Genomic DNA, 17558 nt, shown 5'->3' on the forward strand with positions numbered 1-17558 from the left:
ATTCGGACTTACGACTGCGTACATGCCGCTACGCCGTCGTAAGTCCTCTGAGAATCCGGGCCATAGTGTAGCTGTGATAATAGTAAGTCATGCCAGGGGTAAAGTTTGGTATTTACCAGCACATTCCTGTGTAGATGTAGATGTGATAATATAGTATATTGTGCTGATATGGTACCTTGCAATAAAAGGATCCTATAGAAATATCATCTCTGCAGCATATCAGAATATTTTTATTTTTCACACTATAAGCGTATTCCAAAATACAATTATTTTATTAATCGTATTTATGACAAACATTGACCACAAAGAATGTACCCCCAAAAATATTTTAGCATTTTTGTTACATACATAAGCATTAAATAACATTATTGCATATGGATTTACACAGCAGTAGTACACTTTTTTATTTTAACAGCTCATTAGAATAAAGTACTACTGAGGTTTGATCACATAGTCTGAGGTCTGCTAATGACGGAGATGGATGACTTGCCTGACTCTGTTAATTGCTTGTCACTCATTGTTTGGATGCTAAACACAGGCTGCACAACAATAGGACACAAACAATTACGTCGACATTAGGAATAAAAGAATGGGGTATAAATAGGGAGCTGAGGCAGGTGGAGAAAGCAGTACGTTCAGTCTCAGCTTTGCACAAGCAGTCTCTCTTCCTACAATTAGCCAGCTGCACCTCCAGTCTGTCAGTATGCCTGACACCTCGGTTCCTGCTTGCTTCCTGTGCCTTCTCGCCTTATCCTCAGCCTGCTACATCCAGAACTGCCCAAGAGGAGGCAAGAGGTCCTACCCAGACACAGAAGTGCGACAGGTGCAGTATCAAACTCCTCAAAGATGCTTCTCATTAAATGCTTTGTAATGTACTGTATTGTATATGCAGCTATAGGATATGCTAGATCTCTAGTTTCACCACAGCTGGGTAGCATGACGCCTGGCAGTTGTAGTACTTTAAGTAGCAGGAATTTGGGTCTTGTAGTTTTGCCTCAGGTGGGGAACCACATGATGCCTAGAAGTTGTTGAACTATAATTTTCAGAAAGAGGAAAAATTATAATTGCACTGCAGTTTAGGAAACACATGATGCCTAACAGTTGTATAACTATACGTTTTAGACAGATGAGACTAGCAGTTCTACCACAACTGCATAGCCCCATAAACACTAACTAAAAGTTAAAAACGTGATTTGTAATTTCCACCACAGCTTGAGAACCACATGACACCTAGCAGTTGTAGAACTGGAAATCTTAGAAAATTAGATTTGTGGTTCCACCACAGCTTGAGAACCATGCTATGCTTAGCTATTGTAGAACTATAAGTCTCAGAAATATGAGAATTGTGGTTCCACCACAGCTGGAGAACCACATGTTGCCTAGCAGTTGTGGAATTACAATTTTCTGAAAGATGAAAGTCATGTTTCAGCTACAGTTAAGGAACAATATGTTTCAGAAAGATGAGATTCGTAGTTCCACCACAGCTATAAAACTACATGATTCTAAGTAGTTATAGAACTGTAAGATGAGATTCATAGCTCTTCCATAGGCAGAGAACCAAGTGATGCCTGTCTAGTATCTGTAGAACTACATGTTCAGAAACACAACATTTGTTAATTTAATTTCAGTTTGGGAACTACATGATGCCTAGCAGTTGTACAGCTATACGTTTCGGAAAGATGAAACTTGTAGTTCTGTCACAACTTGAAAGCTATATAAACACTAGCAATTGTAGTACTAAACATTAAAAATTTTATTTGTAATTCCACCATAGCTTGAGAACCACATGACACCTAGAAATAGTAGAACTGGAAATCTTAGAAACATGAGATTTGTGGTTCCACCACAGCTTGAGAACCATGCAATGCTTAGCTATTGTAGAACTAAAAGTCTCAGAAATATGAGAATTGTGGTTCCACCACAGCTGGATAACCACATGTTGCCTAGCAGTTGTGGAATTACAATTTTCTGAAAGATGAAAGTCATGTTTCAGCTACAGTTAAGGAACAATATGTTTCAGAAAGATGAGATTTGTAGTTCCACCACAGCTGGAAAACTACAAGGTTCTAAGTAGTTGTAGAACTGTAAGATGAGATTCATAGCTCTTCCATAGGCGGAGAACCAAGTGATGCCTGTCTAGCATCTGTAGAACTACATGTATCAGAAACACAAAATTTGTAATTTCATTACAGTTTGAGAACTACATGATGCCTAACAGTTGTACAACTATACGTTTCCGAAAGCTGAAACTTGTAGTTCCGTCACAACTTGAAAGCTATATAAACACTAGCAACTGTAGTACTAAACATTAAAAATTTGATTTGTAATTCCACCATAGCTTGAGAACCACATGACACCTAGAAATAGTAGAACTGGAGATCTTAGAAACATGCGATTTGTGGTTCTACCACAGCTTGAGAACCACATGATGCCTAGCAATTGTAGAATTACAATTTTCTGAGAGATGAAAGTTGTGTTTCAGCGTCAGCTGGGGAGGATGCCTCGAAGTTGTAGAACAATATGTTTCAGAAAGATGAGATTCGTAGTTCCACCACAGCTGGAAAACAACATGATACTAAGCAGTTGTAGAACTCTAAGATGAGATACGTAGCTCTGCCATATGTGGAGAACCAAATATCACCTATCTTGCAACTGTAGAACTTACAATTTCTGTTACAGAAAATTTGTAATTTCATTACAGTTTGAGAACTACATGATGCCTAGCAGTTGTACAACTATAGGTTTCGGAAAGATGAAACTTGTAGTTCCGCTATAACTGGAAAGCCACATAAAACACTAGCAACTGTAGGACTAAACATTAAAAATTTGATTTGTAATTCCACCATAGCTTGAGAACTACATGACACCAAGCAATGGTAGAGCTGGAACGAGCAGTTCTACCACAACTGGATAGCCCCATTAAACACTAACTAAAAGTTAAAAATTTGATTTGTAATTTCCACCACAGCTTGAGAACCACATGACACCTAGCAGTTGTAAAACTGCAAATCTTAGAAACATGAGATTTGTGGTTCCACCACAACTTGAGAACCACATGATGCTTAGCAATTCTAGAACTTTAGGTCTCAGAAATATGAGAATAGTGTTTCTAACACATCTGGCGAACCACATGTTGCCTACCAGTTGTAGAACCACAATTTTCTAAAAAATGAAAGTTGTGTTTCAGCATCAGCTGGGGAAGATGCCTAGAAGTTGTAGAGCAATATGGTTCAAAAAGATGAGATTCATAGTTCCACTACACCTGTAAAACCACATGATGCTTAGCAGCCGTAGAACTATAAGTCTTAGAAAGGTGAGATTCGTAGTTCTGCATTGGTGGAAAACCAAATAATGCCTGTCTAGCAACTGTAGAACTATAAGTTTCAGTAACAGGAAATTTGTAAATTTCAATATAGTTTAGAAACGACATGATGCCTAGCAGTTGTACAACATTACGTTTCTGAAAGATGAGACTTGTATTTCCATCACAACTGGATAGCCACATAAATGCTAGCAATTGTCGAACTAAACATTTAAAATAAAATAATTGCTTAACTTATTGAGAACAACATAACGCCTAACAATTGTAGAACTATAAGTCTCTGGAAGATATTTGTGGTTGCGTCACAGCTGAAGAACCCTTTGATTTGCAGAAGTAATAGTCTGTTACAAAATATGATGTTAGTGGTCCTACAATAGCTTGGGAACCATGTGGCTCTTAGCAATTGTGAAACTATAGGTATTAGAAAGATGGGATTGGCGTAGAAACCTAGCAGGAGAACCACGGGATACTGTACCTAGCAGTTGTAGAATTATAATTTTCAGAAAGATAACATTTATATCTTGGCTATAGCTGAAGAAAATTGATGCCTAGTAGTTGTAGAACTATGTGTTCATCAAAAGGAGATTTTTCATTTCACCACATATGGAGAATGTTTTGATGCCTAGCAGTTATACAACTATGTGTTTCAGCAAAAGGAGATTTTTCATTTCACCACATATGGAGAATGGTTTGATGTCTAGCAGTTGTACAACTATGTGTTTCAGCAAAAGGAGATTTTTCATTTAATTACATTTTACAAACTTCATGTTGCCCCGTAGTTGTAAAACTATACGTTTTAAACTATACACTTGTAGTTCCACCAACTGGATAGCCACATAATTACAAGCTGTTGTAGAACCATCAATTTCAGAAACAATTGTAATTTTACCAGAGCTTGAAAACCACACGATGCCTAGCAGTCAAAGAACTTGAGAGCCTAGAACAGGGATATGAAATTAGCGGACCTCCAGCTGTTGCAAAACTACAAATCCCATCACGCCTCTGCCTCTGGGTGTCATGCTTGTGGCTGTCAGTCTTGCTATTCCTCATGGGACTTGTAGTTCTGCAGCAGCTGGAGGTCCGCTGATTGCATATCCCTGGCCTAGAAACATGAGCATTGCGGTTCCACAACAGCTTAATAATCACATTATTCCCAGCAGTGGTAGAACTGCAGTCTCAGAAATATGAGATTTGTGGTTTCACCACAGCTGGAGAACCACATGATTTCTAGTAGAAGTAGAGCTATAAGTCTCAAAAATATGAGATTTGAGGTCCTGTCACAGCCGAAGAACCACATAATGCCTAGTAGTTGTAGCACGATGTGTTTCAATAAGATGACACGTGTAGTTCTACCACAAATGGATAGCTACATAAACAAAGCAGTTTTAGAACTATACATTTCAGAAAAATTTGATTTGCAATTCCACCACAGATTGTGAATCATATGACGCCTTGCAGTTGTAAAACTGAACATTTTAGAGACATGTGAATTGTGGTTCCACCACAGCTTGACAACCACATGATGGCTAGTAGTTGTAGAAATGGAAATCTTAGAAACAAGAGATTTGTGGTTTTACCACATCTTCAGAACCACATGATGTCCAGTAGTTGTAGAACTGGAAATCCTAGAAACAAGGGATTTATTAATCCATCACCGCTTGAGAGCCACATGATGCCTAGCAGTTGTAAAACTATAGGTTTCAGAAATATGAGGTTTATGGTCCCATCACAGCTAAAATACCACATGGTGCCTTGAAGTTTTAGAACTATCAGTCTATAAGAAATATGAGATTTGTGGTTGTGCCACAGCTCAAGAACCACATAAGTCCTAGCAGTTGTAGAACCTTTCAGTATAAGAAAGACGAGATTTGTAGTTCTAGCATAACTGTAGAACCACAGGGTGCCTTGCAGTTGTAGAATTATAATTTTCAGAAAGATGTTATTTGTATTTTAACTACAGCTAGAGTAAATGTGATGCCTAGTAGGTGTAGAGTAATATGTGATTTGTAGTGCTACCACAGCTGGAGAACCACATGATGCTTAGCAGTTGTAGTACTATATGTTTTAGAAACTGGAGGTTTGTTATTGTATTACAGTTTAGGAACAACATGATACCCAGCAGATATAGAACTATAAGGCCTCGTACACACGATAGGTTAAACAGAAGACAATGGTCTGATGGACCGCTTTCATCGGTCAAAACCGATCGTGTGTGGGCCCCATAGGTTATTTAACCATCGGTTAAAAAAAACCAACTTGCTTTAAATTTAACCAATGGATTCCTAACCGATAGGTCAAAACCGATCGTTTGTAGGCACGACCATCGGTTAAAAATCCACGCATGCTCAGAATCAAGTAGACGCATGCTTGGAAGCATTGAACTTCATTTTTTTCAGCACGTCATGTTTTACGTCACCGCGTTCTGACACGATCGGTTATTTAACCAATGGTGTGTGGACACAACGGACCATCAGTCAGCTTCATTGGTTAACCGATGACAACAGTCCTTCAGATCGTTCTCATCGGATGAACTGATCGTGTGTACGAGGCTTAAGTTTCAGAAAAATTTGATTTGTAATTCCACCACAGCTTGAGAACCATATGATGGCTATAAGCTGTAGAGCTATACGTTTTAGAAAGATGCGTTTTGTAGTTCTACCATATACAGTATATAATGAGGTACAGCGCTAAGTGGACAAACGTGATGAACCAATTGTAAAAAACAAATGTTGATAAATGTCTAAACAAGAATTAAACCAATATGACAGATAGATACAAAATATATACTGTATGTACATAAAAAGATGAATGAAAACTGTGAAAAAAAAGTTCCAAAATTGGTGAATGGAAATAAGCAAAAACAAGGCAAAAAGTCCATATACTGTGATTCACATCGGTGCATATAGGTTGAATGTGTAAAGAAAATATATCTTCTTCCACCAAGAGGACACCCAAATAGTGATAATGTAGTCTCCTTACCAGAGGTGGATCACCGTTGTTACAGCGGTCTTTCTAAGCATAGGGATTTAAAGTCTCCCAAATAGACTCACTCCAAGCGATCGTTTTAGGCAAAGTCTCCAAACTAAACTCACTCCAGATGGTCGTTTGAAGCATATGGTGATGATTCAATGTCTCATTATGTATGGGATTGAAACTCTGTACTCTTCCCCAACTTCTGAAGCAAGCATGTCAATCAGGCACCTGCACTCCCGGGATGACATCACATGCCGCCCCCTGGTGGTGAGATCTGAAGATTGGTCTACAAATGTTGGATGCTTATTTCCATTCACCAATTTTGAAACTTTTTTTCACAGTTTTCATTCATCTTTTTATGTACATATATATTTTGTATCTATCTGTCATATTGGTTTAATTCTGGTTTAGCCATTTATCAACATTTGTTTTTTACAATTGGTTCATCACGTTTGTCCACTTAGCGCTGTACCTCATTATATATATTGTTCCTAAACTTCTGGTATCCTAGGTTTTTGGTACTGGCAGCTTTTTATCCCAATATCATTTTGGGACTCTCTCAAGTTTATACACTTATTCTTTAGCGCAGTGTTTTTTCCTTGTTTGGAAAATATTTTTTATTGTAGTTCTACCATAGCTTGGAAAAATCTGGTGCTTAGCAATAATAGAACAATATGTTTCAGAAGGTTAAGATTTTTAGTTCTACCATAGCTTGGAATAATCTGGTGCTTAGCAATAATAGAACAATATGTTTCAGAAGGTTAAGATTTTTAGTTCTACGATAGCTTTTGAACCACATGTTGTAGAACTATACATTTTAGATCCCATCATGATAGAACTGACAATGGCTGGAGACCACCAACTGTGCTGCATTCAAAATTGGTAATAGCAAATATTTGAGTTAATGTTTGAGAACTATAAATTCCAGCTTGCTTGACAGTCTTTTTTTTCCCCCCAAAAAATTAAAACCATGAAAACCCAACAACTGACTACCAAGAAACCCCAATTCCAGGCATGCTAGAACTATTGCCTTACAGCAACCAAAAAGCCATATGTATCCAGACTTCTTTAGAATAGCAAGTGCTCTAGATAGAATTACAAGTTTTAGCCATGGGTTGCATGCTGGTACTTTTAGTTCCACTACAGCTGTAGACTGCCTGTGTGTGCCTTACGTCAATGATCCTCTTCTCAAACTATTATTTTATGCAATCACCTGTAAAAAGCTAAGCTTGCAGTACTAGTTTTGTACTACTACTACAATGTGTGGGAGCAATAACATGGGCTTCACTATAATATGTAGGAAAAGACTTTCTCGAGTTGTTTTACAATGGAGGAACCTTTGAAATAATTTCCAGGTTCCAGGGAACCCCTCCTAAAATGTATTAAATATACATCTTGCCGTTAATTAGTCCCCAACCCTGATGCAGGCAATCAGCTGGCTCTTGAGAATAGTTATGTAAATATGAAAATTACTGGGTGAATGCCAGTCTGGAGGAGTGGGTGTTCCTAGGCAGACTGCAATTGCATACAACCTTCCCTAGGTAATGGCAAAGCAAATATCCTATACATATATATACATTTCATGTAAATTAAATCTTTAAGATATATGGATGGAGACTCCACTGGTGACCTGAACAGCATGCCACAATCAAAGCAAATTCTTGATTTGTATACTTGTTCCAGGTAAGAAGGCATTGAAGCTAATGAATCGGAGTCATGCAACTAACATTTCAAAGGGAGATGCTAGCATTGGCAGCTTTGTAGTTTCTCTCATGAGATGCAGATATATGTATTTTTCAACCCAAATACCTATGTAGCTATATCTATGGAGAGCTGTGCCAGCAAGACCTGACCCATTGCTCACTGGGCACCATGGATATTGTCTCAGAAAAAACAGCAGAAGCTGCTTGCTTTCAGACTGTGTCTCTCTGAATAAAACTGGGATATGGGACCACCTAAATGAAGGAGGGGGAAGAGTCACTGCTCTTAATCATTTTTAGTATTGCATAGTTGATGAGGTTGAAAAAAAGGCAGATCCATCTAGCTCCAGTTTTTGTGTGTGTAAATTTTAATTTGAGCTACTGAGCTCTGCATACAAAAAGGATTTTTCAGCAAAGTAGTTTATGATAGATTGCAAGTAAACTTTCACTTTTGATGGAAATTATAAGACAAAACATTAAAGCTCAATTAAACTGTTCAATATTTACCTTCCCTCAAGAGATTTGACATGCATGAGCTCCCTCACAGTTTCCAATACTTACCACCCCCCCCAATCAGTGTGACTTTATGAACTTAAAGTCCCTAATACTCACCCCCCCCCAAGCAATGTCACATCCATGAGCTTAAAGTCACCAATACTCACCACTAATCAATGTGAGGTCCATGAGTTTAAAGTCAACAATACTCACTGTCAAGCAACGTGAGGTCCATGAGCTTAAGGTCAACAATACTCACCCCCAAGCAATGTGAGGTCCATGAGTTTAAGGTCAACAATACTCACCCCCAAGCAATGTCACATCCATGAGCTTAAAGTCACCAATACTCACCACTAATCAATGTGAGGTCCATGAGTTTAAAGTCAACAATACTCACCGTCAAGCAACGTGAGGTCCATGAGCTTAAGGTCAACAATACTCACCCCCAAGCAATGTGAGGTCCATGAGTTTAAGGTCAACAATACTCACCCCCAAGCAATGTGAGGTCCATGAGTTTAAAGTCAACAATACTCACCCCCAAGCAATGTGAGGTCCATGAGTTTAAGGTCAACAATACTTACCCCCAAGCAATGTGAGGTCCATGAGTTTAAAGTCAACAATACTCACCCCCAAGCAATGTGAGGTCCATGAGTTTAAAGTCAACAATACTCACCGTCAAGCAACGTGAGGTCCATAAGCTTAAGGTCAACAATACTCACCCCCAAGCAACGTGAGGTCCATGAGCTTAAGGTCAACAATACTCACCCCCAAGCAATGTGAGGTCCATGAGCTTAAGGTCAACAATACTCACCCCCAAGCAATGTGAGGTCCATGAGCTTAAAGTCACCAATACTCACCCCCAAGCAATGTGTCGTCCGTGAGCTCCCTTGCAGTTGCCAATGCTCCCCTTCTCCCCAAGCAATGTGATGTCCATAGGTACCCTCACCGTCACCAATACTACACCCCCCTCTCCACTCATTTTGATTGGCTGGGCTGGAATGACACAACCCACACATGCACATGAGAGTTCATTCATTCTGTGCCCAGAATGTCCATTGAGCTGTATAAAGTATTTTGTGAGGAGGAGGGTAAGAATTATTTTGTTGCTTTTATTCTAAGTAAATAATAATTCATGCTAAGTCCTGCTTTAATATGTTGGATATTATATTAAAAATAAAATAAAAATGTTATAACATTTATTATATTGCAGCTTACCAATTATTGGATGTGATGGCTGCATTAATTTACCTTTTTAGGCTTTCGTTCTTCTATTTTCATCTGGTGATCTACCTAGCAAGTCTATTGTTTTTCCAAAAGCACAAACTCCCCAGCAGAATGTATCAGTTTACATGGATGAGACAAACCACTTAATGACAGGGGTGCTTACAATGATCAGCTTTTATTTCTTCATGCCAAACCTTTATCCCAAAAGGAAAAAATTCTTGCTGTTACTGCTTATGAAGTGTGAACTGGAGTTCGGCATGCATCTAAATCTGCTAATACGTTTAATTTTTTTGCAGTGTATACCATGCGGTCCAGGAAATAGAGGCAATTGCTTCGGACCGAACATCTGTTGCGGAGAAGACTTAGGATGTTATATTGGGACCCCAGAGACACTGCGCTGCGTGGAAGAAAACTACTTACCTTCTCCCTGTGAGGCTGGTGGAAAGCCCTGCGGTGCCGGAGGACGATGTGCTGCTCCGGGAGTTTGCTGCAATGACGGTAAGTGAAGCGGTCATCTGATTCCTCCTGTATTGAATTGTATTGTAACTGTACTGTCTGCTCTTATGTTGTAAAGCGCTGCACAAACTGTTGGTGCTATATAAATCCTGTATTATAACAATTATACTAATACATCATTCATCTATTTTAAAAGCTTTAATTTAAAGAAATGCCTCAATCTAATTAATCTAAAGGTGGGGGGCGGCTACCATCGTCCATAATGGTTTGATATTGAGATGAAATACCTGGGGCTGCCCCAAACATGCCCCTGGTAAAATGGAAAAAATAGGACTATCTCTGGTACCCAAGGATTAGGCAGGAATTATAATAAAATTAACATTTTACTAACAGAAAAACATAATTAAAACAATTTTACAAAAAAATACTATATACAATCAAGAGCTAAAACTATACATTGTTCAGTCAATCATTGTCATCTACAAAATAGGTATAATCTCAATATATACTCTAATATATCTCTAATATAATGAGATTATACCTATTTTGTAGATGGCAATGATTGACTCCTGAGGAAGCTGCCCAAGCCGCGAAACACGTAGTCAAGATCTAAATTTCTGTGCCCCTTATGATCTTTGGGTCTCATCGACTCCTTAAAACTTTTTTTTTTAACAATGTACAGTTGTAACCAGGGGCGGACTGACCATTGAGTCACTCGGCACTGCCCGAGGGCCCCATGTCACTAGGGGGCCCCATCAGGGTTGCCAGGCTCAGTAAAACCAGGGACTGTATGTAAAAATCTATGTTTTTTTTACATCTGTCCCTGATATTGTCTGAAACCAACATGCTTCTGATGTGAAAATCCCAAGATTTTAGCTGTCCCACCTCTGCACTGCCTCCTGGCGTGGTGGCCATCTTTAAGCCCAGGAGCCCCATAGTCTTCTATTGCCCGGGGGCCCCATGAGTTGTCAGTCCACCCCTGGTTGTAACTCTTGATTGTATATAGTCTTTTTTGCAAAAAAAATTTAATCGTGTTTTTCTATAATCTAAAATGTTCTTTTTATTATAATTCCTGCCTAATTCTTGAGTACCGAGATAGTCCTATTCTCTAACTTTTACCAGGGGCATGTTTGGGGCAGACCCAGGTATTTTGTCTCAATCCTTTAAAAGCTTAAAAACAAATAAGCGAGCGTGCTTAGCTTGCTGTGATCTTGATGTGTCCTCAGCACAGTCTGCTTGTCGGGAAAGGGAAAGAAACTGTATTAAGCCTTTCATGTTCATAATGTTTTTAAAGCTTTGATTTCTGAACCTAAATTAGCAGCATCATTCTGCCTCTAGTCTCTAGTCTAGTTCACCATGCGAATGTCTCAAGCATTCATACAGTAGTCACAAATAATCCCTGTTTTTTTTCTGTTTATATCCTATGATCATCCGCTTCATCTAGTGGCCATAATGTGGTATTTTCTGGATTGGGGTATTTTAGAAAGATATCACATTATGACCACTAGATGGAGCTGACAATCATAGAGCATAAACATAGATAAAACAATTCTATTTTTCTTCTTTTTTTTTTAATGACAGTTGTGTAAACATGCAGCCAATTATTTTCTTTATAAATAGAACCCTATGACTATTTTTTCTGTTTAACAGTGGCTCTGAGAACTAGGAACACACACGGTTGCACATTGTTAGTTCTCTGCTGCATGGTTAAAGCTTTCACAGCATGGGGCATTTTACATTTGGTTGTATTGTGGCCATACCTGCTTGTGATGCTGAAACACACCTGTTGGTGATGGAGGAATACACCTACTGCTGATGTCAAAACACACCTTCTGGTGGTAGTTTAATTTTCTTTCCAGGCAGTCCACTTCGCATCATTTTGTCTGTAATCTGCTGGTGATCCTGGAACACACCTGCTGGTGATGCTGGAGCACACCTGCTTGTGATCCTGGAACACAACTGCTGGTAATTCTGAAGCACTTCTGATTGTGATCCTGGAACACACCTGCTCATAATGGTGGAGCACATCTGCTGGTAATGCCAAAACACACCTGCTCAATGCCAAAACACACCTGCTTATGATGGTGGAGCACAACCGTTGGTGATGCTAAAATACATGTTGGTGATTCTGGAACAAACCTGCTGGTGATGGTGGAGCACACCTGCTTATGATGCTAAAACACACATGTTGGTGATCCTGGAACACACCTGCTGGTGATTCTGAAACAAACACCTGCTGTTGATGCTGGAATACATCTGCTGGTGATCCTGAAACATATCTGATGGTGATGCTAGAGCACACCTGCAGGCTCTCTTACTGACCTAAGGATCCTTGTGTGTTTATTCAGATTTTTTTTTGTTTTTTAACTTTTTTGTCTAAATATAGATCTATGTTTGTCCCAAGCATGTTTGAATCCACTTGCTGTTGACTAACTCACTACCTCTGCTAGAAATCTATTCCAAGTATCAACTACTCTTTAGATAAAATAATACTTTCTAAGATTAGTTTTGAACTTTCATCCTTGTTAATTTGAGGTCTTGTCCCTGTGTTCTTGATCTTAGCCTCATATTGAGAATACTTTCCTCCTGAACATAATTCACCCCCTTGATGTATTTGAAGGTTTCAGTCATGTCTCTCCTTTCCCTTCTCCCCTCTAGACGGTAAAGTCTATAGTTGCTAAGGTCTGTACCAAGGATCAGGATCTTTCCTCACTGATGATGCCTCTAGTGATAACTAAAGATCTACAGTATATAGAAAAAATCAGGACCTCCTTCTTCCTGCTGATGATCCCTCTTGTGATAACTAAAGATCTATATAGAACAATTCCGGACCTCCTTCTTATTGCTGATGATCCCTCTAGTGATAACCAAAGATCTATATAGAATATTCAGGACCAGGGATGGACTGGCCATTGGGACTACAGGGAGTTTCCCGGTGGGCCGATGGTTCAGTGGGCCGGCTTCAGTGACAGCGGACTGCCGCCCCCCTCTGCTCCTCTGTCTCTCCCTTCCCACAGCGCTCACCTCCTCTCCCTCCCCGCAGCATTCACCTGGGGGGAACAGAGAAGCAGGGGGAGGACCAGAGGAGCAGGGGGAGGACCAGAGGAGCAGGGACGACGACCGAGGAGCATGGGGGAGGGGACAGACAGCTGACTTAACAGCTATGGCCTGGGAGTTTCTCACTTCTGCCTAATCTTGTCCCATAAGGGGGGCACGGAACTGATTCTTTGCCCCAGGTTAAATAATGTCTAGCTTCCTCAATGGTACTGCCTATAAGAGGACCAGTACCAGCCGTCCTACTCTAATAAAAGTAGAACGGCTAGTGGCTAGTGAAGGGGGAGAGGGGGGAGTGCGGGAATTGCTCGGCTGCCATGGGAGAGACCTGTCAAAGTGGGCCAGTCTGGATGAAGTCCAGGGCCAAATTTCTGTCCCAGTCCAGCCCTGTTCAGGACCTACTTTTTGTTGCTGATGATCCCTCTAGTGATAACCAAAGATCTATATAGAATATTCAGGACCTCCTTCTTGTTGCTGATGATCCCTCTAGTGATCCTAGCCTTACTAAAATAAGTATCCCCAAATCTTTTTCCTCTGTAGTACTGGCCAACACTGTACCCCCAATGTTGTACTCTCTCAGGGGATTCTTGTCCCCTAGGTGCATTATTTTACTCACTCACTCAGTTCAATAATTCTAAATGTAAGTGAGAGAGTAACTTATATAGTGCTACAAATGCGAACTGAATCGCTTCAAGGCGCTTTTTGTCCAATTTTGTCCAGGTCCTTCAGAAGAGGTGGGTCTTAAGTTTTTTCCTGAAGGCCCGATGGTTTTCTTCCATGAGGATGTTCGTGGGTAGAGCGTTCCATAGCCGTGGTCCTGGGTCTTTGTTCTCCTTTAGATTTGTAGCGGGACTTGGGGATGTGGAGGAGATTTTGATTAGTTGATCTGAGGGCCCGATTAGGGGTGTAGTGTTTTATTTTCTCGCATAAATATTGAGGCGTGTCTCTTTGTGTGCATTTGTGGGTGAGGCAGAGGGTCTTGAATGTAACCCGACCCTTTACGGATAGCCAATGGAGAGTCTTCAAGGCCGGGGTGAATGATTCCCATGTTTTTTTTCCCTCTTATCAGTCTTGCTGCTGTGTTCTGGACGACTTGTAGATGAGAAATCTGGTATTTGGGTAGACCTAGAACTGATGTCTCCACTGCTTTGACCAAATTTCCAGCAATGGCAAATTATGTTCCATGTTACAGAGAGCTAAACTCAGTTCTGATACCCGCTTTGTTAATTAACAGTTCTACCCTCATCTCTCAGATTGGAAAGATTGTCAGTTATCAGCCCTGTACTTAAATTGGAGACAGGTCACCCTCTATGGCAGAGGTCTCCAACCATCTCGGCACCAGGGACTGGCTTTCTAGAAGTCAATCCCTCCACAGACGGGGTGGCGTGGGGGTGGTGTAGCCTGTCACCTGAAATCAGCGCATGGGCCTCACCAGTGCTCTATGTTGATGACAATCTTGTCCCAGGTCTGACGCTCCTCCTTTCTCCTCCCCCTTCCCCTCATCTCTCTTCCTCTTCTTCCCGATGTGACCACAGGGAGGGAAGGGATTAGTGATGCTGGGAGAAGAGGGGTGGGCACCCTTGGGTGGTTGTGCTTGTTCCCTGTACACGCCGCCCACCCTCCCCCCCACGACATGTGGCTCAGCCCTCAACAGACCACGAACCAGCTGGCGGCCTGGGGATTGGGGACCCCTGCGCTATGTGGCCTTAAACCAGCCAGTCAAATCACATAGTGGATCATACATAATCTGCCATAATAGAGTAAGCAAAGGCAGCCTAAGTGGAATAAACAAGGGTAGTAATACTGGAGCATACAAGTCACACACAAAAAATGTATATTACCATGTGAGTATAAAATATCAGTAGTACCCTATTAAAAAAAAAAAAATCTTGGTAAATGTTAAGAGTTGTGTCTATACCCTCATATGAAGATAGTCATATTTGGCCAAATACATTCAGAATAATATAAGTATTCAAAACAATAAATGTTCAATTTAAGAATATGATGTACTGGTATATCTACGGTAAATAACATACATGATCCAATGGCATGTTCTTATTTTGTGTTAATATAAAGAAACACTTTAACTGTCTTTTTTTTTGTAACTGCAGACAGTTGCACTGTGGATTCCATTTGCCTGGATGAAGACAGCGAGAGGCAGCAAGTTTCTTCAGATCAGAACATGACCCAGATGGACGGATCAGCCAGCGACCTCCTCCGGAGACTCATGCATATGGCAAACAGGCAACAGCAGCAGACGAAACACTACTGAGCACAGCGCCGCCTCCTGTTACCTCAATTTGTAACACGTGCTTAATATATCTACGGTCTGCCCTTTATTTATGATGAATGTATTGACAAACAAATGTCTGACAGCTTATTGTATATAAAGTCAATAAAGTCTTTTATTGCACTGTCGTATGGCCTGTGCCTTATTGAGCTTAGTTGGATGACCAGTAGGGTCATTTCCTACTCGTCTAAAGAAAATTTTCAGAATAGAGCTGAATTCTCAAGTATTGCTTATCTTCATTCTTGTTTTCCTATTCAGTAAGTCACTGATCCTTCTGGCCAGTGAACTCTTGACCAAGGGGTGGACTGACAACCCATGGGCCCCCGGGCAATAGAAGATTATGGGGTCCCTGGGCTTACAGATGGCCACCACGCCAGGAGGCAGGGCAGCGAAAATCTCAGGATTTTCACATCAAAAGCATGTCGGTTTAAGACATAGCAGGGACAGATGTAAAAAAAAACACAGATTTTTACATACTGTCCCTGGTTTTATTGAGCCTGGCAACCCTGATGGGGCCCCCTAGTGGCATGGGGCCCTCGGGCAGTGCCCGAAAGTCCCAATGGTCAGTCCGCCCCTGCTCTTGACTTGTGTACATGTTCCAGTTAATGATCATTAAATAGTGTAAGGATGATGATCTTAGCCACAAACCTTCAAACTCAAGTTTATTTACCTTTAAACTTTAGGGGGGCAAACTGTGGTCAGTGGGAGTAGAAAATGCCCTGACATCAGGGGTCAGTGAGAGTAACTAAACAATGCCAGATGCTTGATGGTTACTGGGAGCAAAAAATGTCTCAAAGTTAGTGGTCAGTGGGAGTAAAAAATGACCCAGCACCCATGGGGAAGAGATAATGTCCCATCATTGGTGTCAGTGGGAACAATAGTTCCCTGTCAGTAGGTGGAATAGTCTCTCACCAGTGGTTTTACTAGGAGGAATTGTGCCTTATCATTGGTATAAGTGGTAGTAACAGTACCCCTTCACTGGTATTTGTAAGAAGAATAGTGCCACATCGTTGGTGCCAGTGGGAAAAGTAGCGCCCCATCGTTGGTGTCAGTCAGAGGAATAGTGCCCATTCATTGGTGTTAGTAAAAAGAATAGTTGGTGTAAGTGGGAAGAATAGTACCCCTTCATCGGTGTTAATAGGAAAAATAGTGCCCCATCATTGGTGTCAGTGGGAGAAATAGTGCCCCATCATTGATGTTAATGGAAAGAATAGTGCCATATCATTGGTATCAATTGGGGTAATAGCGTTCCAGTTCCATTTAGATTGGATCTAGACTATGGATGAGCTTGGGCTCAGTCCAAAACTGCATATAGGAGATAGGAGATTCCCTGGCCCACAGCTGTATGTATACAAAGGGGCAGGAATGTTCTTGACATCAATGGATTGTAAATGTTTTCCTTTTTCAATTTATAATATTCAGGACTTAAAGGGGTTGTAAACCTTCCGTTTTTTCACCTTAATGCATCCTATGCCCCCCAGCCCCCTGGTTTACTTACCTGAGCCCTCGAAAGTCCTGCATCAAGAATACGCTAGCTTCTCGGCTCTTCTCGGCCCGGTCTTCTCGGCTCTTCATTGGATAGATTGATAACAGCGCAGCCATTGGCTTGCGCTGCTGTCAAACAAATCCAATGACTCGGGTGCCTTATTTAATTTCCTTTAAATTGACCTTTAACTATAAAGTGCAAGGGCCTGCCTGACTGCATACAAATTGAAAGTGTTTAGGTTTGACCTCAAAGTACAGTGGAACCTCGGATTGCGAGTAATGCGGTAAACGAGCGTTTCGCAATACGAGCACTGTATTTCAAAAAAAATTGTGACTCGATTTGCGAGTGTTGTCTCGCAAAACGAGCACGATTCAGACCAAAGCGGTGTGCAGTACCGCTTTTGGCCTTAGGTGGGGGTGCGCCGGTGCCGAGCAAAGCCAAACTGCATGGAAAGGCCCGAGGACAGCACTGCTGACCTTGGCAAATCTTGGGTAGGAAGTCTTTCCAACTTTTGCCAAGGTTAGCCGAAGTGTCCTCGGCCTTTTCGGTCGTTTCCAA

The 17558-nt window shown here is 40.9% G+C and overlaps 1 protein-coding gene across 1 annotated transcript; it reads left to right on the top strand.

Moving 5' to 3' along the window:
- The first annotated feature begins 613 nt into the window (after positions 1-613).
- On the top strand, positions 614-15642 carry LOC120936530 (vasotocin-neurophysin VT). Its single transcript, XM_040348966.1, has 3 exons — positions 614-823; positions 10011-10212; positions 15336-15642. The coding sequence occupies exons 1-3, from the start codon at positions 704-706 to the stop codon at positions 15494-15496; spliced, it is 483 nt and encodes a 160-aa protein (XP_040204900.1). The 5' UTR covers positions 614-703; the 3' UTR covers positions 15497-15642.
- Positions 15643-17558: the final 1916 nt, after the last annotated feature.

The sequence above is a fragment of the Rana temporaria genome, chromosome 4 (assembly GCF_905171775.1).
Source record: "Rana temporaria chromosome 4, aRanTem1.1, whole genome shotgun sequence".
NCBI classification, from domain to species: domain Eukaryota; kingdom Metazoa; phylum Chordata; class Amphibia; order Anura; family Ranidae; genus Rana; species Rana temporaria.

Bases quoted from the DNA above. Each gene is read 5' to 3' on its own strand.
- LOC120936530 (XM_040348966.1), top strand. From the start codon at position 704: ATGCCTGACACCTCGGTTCCTGCTTGCTTCCTGTGCCTTCTCGCCTTA. The intron at 824-10,010 runs GTGCAGTATCAA...ATTTTTTTGCAG, and splicing joins CAGACACAGAAGTGCGACAG to TGTATACCATGCGGTCCAGG. The intron at 10,213-15,335 runs GTAAGTGAAGCG...TTGTAACTGCAG, and splicing joins GGGAGTTTGCTGCAATGACG to ACAGTTGCACTGTGGATTCC.